Source organism: Hemibagrus wyckioides, linkage group LG06 (genome assembly GCF_019097595.1).
Source record: "Hemibagrus wyckioides isolate EC202008001 linkage group LG06, SWU_Hwy_1.0, whole genome shotgun sequence".
Classification (NCBI taxonomy): Eukaryota; Metazoa; Chordata; class Actinopteri; order Siluriformes; family Bagridae; genus Hemibagrus; species Hemibagrus wyckioides.
Genome location: NC_080715.1, coordinates 43,185,824 through 43,194,225, shown reverse-complemented (window position 1 = coordinate 43,194,225; position 8,402 = coordinate 43,185,824). Strand labels below are relative to the sequence as shown.

At 40.4% G+C, this 8,402-nt stretch overlaps 1 protein-coding gene across 1 annotated transcript; it reads right to left on the bottom strand.

The window, feature by feature from the left end:
- Positions 1 to 454: 454 nt before the first annotated feature.
- LOC131354203 (tripartite motif-containing protein 16-like) lies at positions 455 to 6,962 on the bottom strand. Its single transcript, XM_058391571.1, has 6 exons — positions 6,312 to 6,962; positions 4,082 to 4,177; positions 3,592 to 3,837; positions 3,300 to 3,471; positions 3,002 to 3,061; positions 455 to 2,778 (listed from the first exon to the last, which is right to left on the bottom strand). Exons 1-6 carry the CDS (start codon positions 6,900 to 6,902, stop codon positions 2,249 to 2,251), a joined length of 1,695 nt encoding a protein of 564 aa, XP_058247554.1. The 5' UTR covers positions 6,903 to 6,962; the 3' UTR covers positions 455 to 2,248.
- Between the last annotated feature and the right edge of the window lie 1,440 nt (positions 6,963 to 8,402).

The following is an 8,402-nucleotide window of genomic DNA, read 5'->3' as shown; positions in this document are numbered from 1 at the left end:
AGCTGCCGAAGTTTTTTCAGCCACTCCAGTTCATCATGTCATCTCCATGCACAGGGTATCGGTAAGCTGCAGCACACACAGGGAAAGGAAATTGCTGATGAAGACTTTACTCCTAAAAGCTGCACAAATTTCACAAATAAGCCTGGTTTTATTTACCGTCCTGAGCATGCTTATCAAGTTGGAATCAGCATGTAAAGGACATCAGAAGACTTCTGCATTTATGGTCTTGCTGTACTGCAGTGACTGAGCAGAATGTCCAAGCTCGAATTGCTCGAAGGCATAAAGCACCTTGAAACCCTGAGACAGACAAACAGACAGAAGTGTTTCTCCTCAGTACCATGTTTCCTTCACACATTCCACAGGAAACAGAAAAGATGAGACTTCCCTTTAATACACTGGACATAGCATACACAAACAATATTCAAGATTCAAGAAGACTTTATTGTCATTTCAACCACATATAGTTGACGCAGTACATAGTGAAATGTTTCTCCAGGACCCTGGTGCTACATAAACATACAATATAAAGTTTAAACACAAAAAAACAACAACATAGAGCTAAGACAGAAGTTTGTCCTAGCCACATGAAGGGCAAAGTGTGCAACTAGGTGCAAACGGAGCAAAGACAAGTGCAAAAACCATGAGTACAAAAAGATGTGCAATAAAAATGTGAAATGAATTGATGTACAACTTTGAGAAACTGTAGAGAAACCGGGTAACTAATAACATATATGATTGTAACATATATATGTAGACATATATACATATACTTTGAGTGACTGGTCATGCAGCACATAAAATCCATTCTTCCTCCCTCACACAGCCCATTCCAGTTTGCATATAAAACCAACAGGTCCACAGAAGATGCCATCTCAGCCACTCTCCATCCAGCCCTTACACACCTGGACTCCAAAGACTCGTATGTGCGAATGGTTTTGTTGGATTTTAGCTCAGACATTAACATGATCATCCCCCAGCAGCAAATAAACAAACTAAGACACCTGAGACTCAACTCCCCTTTCTGTAACTGGGTGCTGGTCTTCTTATCAGAGACACCACAAAATGTAAGGGTTGGCACAGGGTTACCATAAGGGTGCATGCTCAGCCCACTGCTGTTTACCCTGTTGACCCATGATTGTGTACCCAGTTACAGTACCAACCACATCGTCAAGTTTGCAGATGACACGGCTGTAGTGGGCCTCATCACCAACAACAACGAGGCCAACTACAGGAGCGAGGTGAGCCGACTGGTCCAGTGGTGTAACGACAACAATCTCTTCCTCAACGTGGGAAAGACCAAAGAAATTGTCATCAACTTCAGAAGAGGACCTTCACAATGGTGTGGCAGTGGAGAGGGAAAACAGCACCAAGTTCCTAGGGGTGCATATCTCTGAGGACCTCTCCTGTAAGACAAAAAACACATCACTGGCCAAGAAAGCTCAGTCATGCCTCTACTTCCTTTTCTGCTACTTCCTTTCCAAACTGAGGAAAGCTCGAGTCCCACCTCCTGTCATGTGCTCCTTCTACCAGGGCACCATTGAGAGCATTCTCAACAGCTGCATCACTGTGTGGTATGGTGGCTGCACTGCCTCCTGTCGAAAGACTCTGCAACACAGTGAATGCAGCCAGCAAGATCATCGGCGTCTCTCTGACATCCCTTGTGGACATTTTCCATGCCTGCCTCACTAGCAGAGCAATCAGCATCGCTACAGATGGTTCACACTTATCAAACCTCCACTTCATCCTCCTGCCTTTAGGGAGAAAGTACTGGAGCCTCCAGGCTCGTTCTACAAGACTTTCCAACAGCTTCATCCATCAGGATGTCGGGATGCTGAACTCTGCCCATTATCTCCCCCCTCTCCCACCTACTCCTGAACTCTATAAATTTACAGCTCACCCCACATGTGATTGGTTTATTCTGAACACAGACACACCCCCAATTATAAAGCTGTACATACTTACACAACCAGGCTATTGTAAATTTTATAAATGTTTCATTAAAATAAGGTTCTTAATTGTTAAAAACCTATAAACCTCACTTCTGTAAGTGTCTGTGGATAATAAAATGATTACCACATTACAAAGAATGAATATTCTGTGTGTGTGTTTTAGATTTACATTTTAGTGCTTTGGTGCTCAGGAACGATCTCTCTATAATGTGGAATCTTGTTGAAATGAAACACTTTTCTATAAGATCATTTGTGATACAATTTCTACTTGTTACTGACCATAAAACACCAGATACATCTTATTCTGGATCACACAACCTCACTTCTGATCGTAAACCAAGCCAAAACCCGAACCCAGCATATAGAGGCTGAGTGAATGTGGTGTGGACTCTGTGGAGGAGCTTCATGGTGTCAGAGACGCTGTAGAAGGACAGAGTTCCTGCACTGTGATCCACATAAACTCCTATTCTGGAGGATGATGGAACTCCGAGATCAGTCTTAATGTTGTTGTGATAGAAAGAGAGAAAAGAAGAAGAACACTCCAGACTCCAGGACTGATCATTGCGTCCAAACCCACAATCAAAGCCTGGTCCTTTCCTGCTGATGTCTTTATATGAGACTGATATGAACACTCCACCGCTCCACTCCACCTCCCAGTAACAGCGTCCACACACACTCTCCTTACACAACACCTGAGGCCAGGAGTCAAATCTCTCTGGATGATCAGAGTACTGCTGCTTTCTCTCACTGTATCTCAGCACTCTGTTCTTCTCAGACAGAATGAGGTTAGGATGTGTCGTGTTGGGATCCAGAGTCAGATAACAGAAATCTAAAATAAAAGAGAAAAACAAACTGAACAATGTGAACATGTTGGGTTTAATTCACAGAATACTCTATATTCATGTGAAGAGTGTGTGTGTGTGTGTGTAATTTACAATTCTGCTTTGTGTGTGTGTGTGTGTGTGATTTAGACTTCTACTGGTTTGTGGGTGTTTGTGTGTGTGTCTGTGTGTGTGTGTGTCTGTGTGTGTGTGTGTGTGTGTTAGACGTACATTTCAGAAACTCTTCTCTGCTCTGTGGCTCTGGTGGTGAAATGATCTGAACTGCTGCAGCTGTGGAGAGAAAAATGGAAATGAAGACAAAAAGCATCATCAGGTTGTGTAAAAGATGGAAACAGTTGAAAGTGATACAGTCAGTTTATTCATTTGAAATCAGTATTTTACTTCAAAGTGTCAGGTGAGCAAACTGGCTGCAGAAAAGTAAGCAGGAGCATGGCTAAGAAATAACACTTCACAGAGCGAGTAAAGACGTCCATCATTGTGTTTCTCCAGCAGGAGCAGCTCCTCTTACCATGTGGAGGGATTTTGTTGAATTCCTCCTCACAGAATTCCTCCAGTCTCTTCTTCAGATCTGAGAGAGAATTCCTCACTCCATCAAATGACAGATGTTGAGGGACAGTGATGCTGGATGTGTCAAAATTTGGACTTTTAAATGGAGGAGATCGACATCCAGAAGCTAAAGCCTACAGAGAAGAAATGAAATGAAAGACACACTTGTGATGTCAGACAGGGACATTTATTGCTGCTTTAATGAGAGGTGTTTTAGAGAGTGTGTGAGGAACAGCTGGCTCTGTAGATCAGACAGTGAGTGTTACCTGGAGGAAATGGATGTGATCATGTGTGTGTGAAAGCTGGTCCAGCTCAGTGACTCTCCTCTGAAGATCAGCAATCTCCTGCTCCAGTTGCTCCAGGAGTCGTTCAGCTGGACTCAGTTCAGCCTTCTCCTGAGCTCTGATCAGCTCCATCACCTCCGAGCGCTTTTTCTCCATGGAGCTGATCATCTCAGTAAAGATCCTCTCACTGTCATCTACTGCTGTCTGTGCACTGAGCTGTTAGGACACACACACACACACACACACACACACACAGACACATACACACACACACACACACACAGACACAGACACACACACACACACACACAGACACGCACACACACACACACAGACACGCACACACACACAGAAGATTTAAATCTCATCTATCATTCCCTCTCTTACTGGGACTCTAAATGACTGGTTGTCCATGTTGTGTGTGTTTCTAGGAGCAGCTCTGTCTCTGCTCACTGCTCACCTTTATAGTGTTCACAGTCTGTTTCAGCTCCTGCACCTTCTTCTGCTTCTCCTGGATTCTCTGCTGGAATTTCATCTGCTCCTCCTTTAACTCACTCTGAGGACACATCAGTTATATCCATAAGGTTATACAGTGGATATAAAAAGTCTACACCCCTGTTAAAATGGCCGGTTTTTCTTGTGTAAAAAAATCAAACTAAGATATATCCTGTCAGAGTCTTTTTTACATTTTATGAGAAATTACAATTAATATATTAAAATGGAATTAGATTTATTTTAGGAGAAAAAAAATGGTTGCATAACTGTGGACTCCATTTTATAATTAGGAATGTGTCAGTGTTCAGAATCAACCAATCCCATTCAAACTCATGTTAAATACTAATTAGTATAAACATTCTATTAATTAAAGTCACTGATTAAACACAAATAATGTACAGCTGTTCCTGTAGGATTTTTCTGAGATCTTTTTGGTAACATCTGACTGGAAAAGCCACAAAAAGCTTACAAAGCAGTACGGGATCTCATTGTAGAAAAATATCAATTAGTTACAAAAAACATGAAGGACATTGAATATACCATGGAAGACTGTAAAGACAACAACAGCAACCAGTTTATTGTAACTTTTTATTTTATTTTAATCATTTCCCCCCTAAAATTACTCTTTTTGTTTTTCAGACCAGGAGAAATCTGGACATGGAGGCTGACAAGTCTGGCTAAAGTTTGCCAAAATAAAATATCCATTCAATCTCCCAAAACCATGTGGAATAATATTTTGTGGTCTGATGAAACCAAAGTTGAAGGTTTTGGCCATAAAACCACAGCAGATCATTAAAAGAACACCATCCCCACAGTGAAGCATGGAGGTGGCAGCATCATGCTTTCAGGCTGCTTTTCTTCATTTGGAACTGGGGCTTTAATCAGGATGGAGGGAATAATGAATAGCTCCAGATACCAGTCAGTTGTGGTACAAAACCTTAAGGCTTCTGCTAAAACACTTAAGATGAAGAGGAATTTCACCTTCCAGCATGACAATGACCCAGGAATGTCTTCAGCAAAACAAGATCAAAGTTTTGGAAAGGTCCAGAGATAACATGCTTTTGGAGGGAAGAACTGCAAAATATTGATTAGTCAAGATGTGCCAAGTTTAGGGGTGTGCACAATAGGGGGCACTTGGGGCACCGCCCCCTTGAAGTTTGCCACTTTAACACATTAACAATAATTATATTTTTTTAATAATTTATTAAATAAATTCATTTAGTTGTTCTATTCCACTGTTATCCATATTATTTATTTGAAATAAAAATATTAAGACTGTATTTCGTTTTTATATGTGTGTGTGTGTGTGGGGCTGATTCATAGTAGATTTATTGCATGCTTTAACAGTTGACTTTGACAGTAACATTTTCAATATTTTATCTTAGCAGTAATGATACATAATCACCTGATAAATGGCTATTTATAGTCCTGCATTACTAACAGTTTGATTTTAAGTTTGTTTGCACCCCTGAAATAATTTTTACCCCTAGCTTGCTAATAACCATTACCACTGGTGTGCACACTTATGCACCAGTTTATTGTACATTTTTCTTATTATCCTTTTCACCCTAAAATTATTCTTATTGTTATTTACTTTAATATATAGCTTGCAATTTGCCTCCTGGTGGTCCAGCGGCAGGATCCCTAGCTCCTATTGCCACGGCCCGGGTTCGATTCCTGGGCAGGGTACTAACACAGCCACTGAAGAGCTAACTCTCTGTGCCAGTCCTAAGCCTGTATTAAATGGGAGGGTTGCGGCATAAAACCTGTACCAAATCCAAACATGTGGACCAAGTGATCCACTGTGGTGACCCCAAAAACAGGGAGTAGTCAAAAGAATAACAACACAGCTGGCAATTTCACAATATATGTGGAAAAGTTTCTGTCAGGATTTGTCTTAATTTAATTTTTTTAACATCACAGAAACCTACCATTTTAACAGGGGTCTGTAGACTTTTTATATCAGACAGGTAAAGAGTTAAAGTTCCCTCCTGTTTCCTGTCTTGTTTGGACTAGTTGTGTTTCATTTCACGTAGTTTCACTGTTGTAAAATGGCTGTTGGCAATCTGATTATGATTAAAGATACGTTTACTTAATACATTTACTTTACTTAACTCTTCAATCACAAGTTCAATCTTGTAACTGACCAAAGCTGCTAAATCTAAATGAGAAATATCATTGGGATGAGTTCTCACCTGTTTCTCAGCTCTTCCTGCTGCAACTAATACAGCGTCATGGCCTTTATGTTCATCCAACATACACAAAGAGCAAATACACCTTTGGTCAGTACGACAGTAGATCTTCAACACTTCATCATGTTCAGAGCAGATCTTCTCTTGTAGATTTCTAGAGGCTTCAGTTAATGTGTGTTTTTTCAAAGCAGGAACTTCATAGTGAGGTTTCAGATGAGTTTCACAAAGCGAAGCCACACAGATCAGACAGGACTTGACGGCTTTGAGTTTTCTCCCGGTGCAGAAATCACACTCCACATCTCCAGGTCCAGTGTAACAGTGAGCAGGAGAAGCAGCTTGGACTTCAGTCTTCTTCAGTTTCTCCACCACTTCAGCCAGCATGTTGTTTCTGCGTAGAACAGGCCTTGGAGTGAAAGTGTCTCTGCACTGAGGACAGCTGTAGACGCCCTTCTGATCCTCCTGATCCCAGCAGCCATTAATACACACCTTACAGAAACTGTGACCACAGGGGATAGTCACCGGATCCTTCAGGAGATCCAGACACACTGGACAGATGAACTGATCCTGATCTACTGAAATACTGGCCTCAGCCATTTTTTTTAAGTCACACACGGAGAAAGAGAGATCAGTTTTCTGATTTTGTTTTCGATCAAACTTCCTGGTTTTGTGTGTGTGTGTGTGTGTGTGTGTGTGTGTGTGAGAGAGAGAGAGAGAGAGAGAGAGAGAGAGAGAAAGAGAGAGGGAGGAGGAGCACAAACACAAACAGGTTATGAACACTCCTCTGGTAACTAATCTCCCTTCAGTATAACCATATAACTGGTACACTTATTAGGATTCATTTCATGAAATACAGAATGGGTCTTAATTTTCTGTTCTTTTTTGCCTACTGACTCCTCCAGCAGAACTTTCAGCCTGCTTAATGAATTCCAAATTGTCACAATTTAACACTTTACTCCTTTACTGACTTCTTTAAAATCATTTTTTAAAATGTTCTGAAAACTGCAGTGCTTGTAACCTGATAGGAATCTGTAAGGGTGATGAGTGGAAGACCGCTTTCAGCACCTCTAGCAGTCACTACGAGTACTGCATCATGCCATAAGGGCTCTCTAGTTCCACCTCGATGTAACTTTAATAAATTACATACTGAGGGACATGCTGTCTTTCCGGTGGCATACATTGATGATTATCATTGATCATTTTTATACTTTAAAATTTCACAATAAAGCTTGAAAAATTATGACGATTTATCTTGGTTGCATTTTTCACAAAAACCTGCATTTTAACAGGGATGTGTAAATATTTTATATCAACTGTATATAACTGTTGTTTATGAATATCTACATCATAAAAAACTTTTTTTACACACACACACACACAAATCCAAAGGATAGTTAGCAGTGTGTCACACTAAAACAGTCCAGAGTGTAACACCTACCTCTCCAGTCTCTCACACAAGAAGCATTAGAATCCTGAGTGTATCACAATGTTTATCAGATTCCTCATGACCATCCTGTCCTGCAGTGTCCTGGAACAAACCTTTCATACTGAAACTGCTCTGCTATTTATATTTCGCATGAATGTAACTAATGAGCGAGTCACATTGTATTTAAAACAGTCAAAAACAATGCTGTTACTAAATTGGATGAATAATTTATTTTTATACACAAATAGTTAATCATTATTATTCTTTTAGCTGTTCATGCTGTAAATCAGTGGTTTATTTATGGTGCATCATTTATTGAAAAGATGCATGCAGGACATCGTCCTCACCAGCAGGTGTCGCTTTTGTACACAGTGATTAAAGCTTTAAATAGTGCAGCTTTACTGAAAACGACACTTCAGCAGATCCTTTCCTCAGTCTTCTAATCTCAGTGTCTAGTTCTGAGAATGTTTAAGAAACCAAGTTTACTAATATTCACTGACTGATGCACTGGAAAGTCATTTGTAATAATGTTATATTTATATATATTTTCAGCCCTTGTTAAAGTTCATTCATCTCTATTATTTTCTAGACAGACAGACCCATACGCAGGATACAGCAAAGCGCTGCTTTTATTTAAACACGAACACAAGACATGGGAATGACAAAACTTA

Coding starts and splice junctions, on each gene's coding strand:
- LOC131354203 (XM_058391571.1), bottom strand. CDS start 6,902: ATGGCTGAGGCCAGTATTTCAGTAGATCAGGATCAGTTCATCTGTCCA. Junction 3,838..4,081: donor AGACTGTGAACACTATAAAG/GTGAGCAGTGAG, acceptor GTGTCCTAACAG/CTCAGTGCACAGACAGCAGT. Junction 3,472..3,591: donor TCCTCCAGGTAACACTCACT/GTCTGATCTACA, acceptor TCTTCTCTGTAG/GCTTTAGCTTCTGGATGTCG.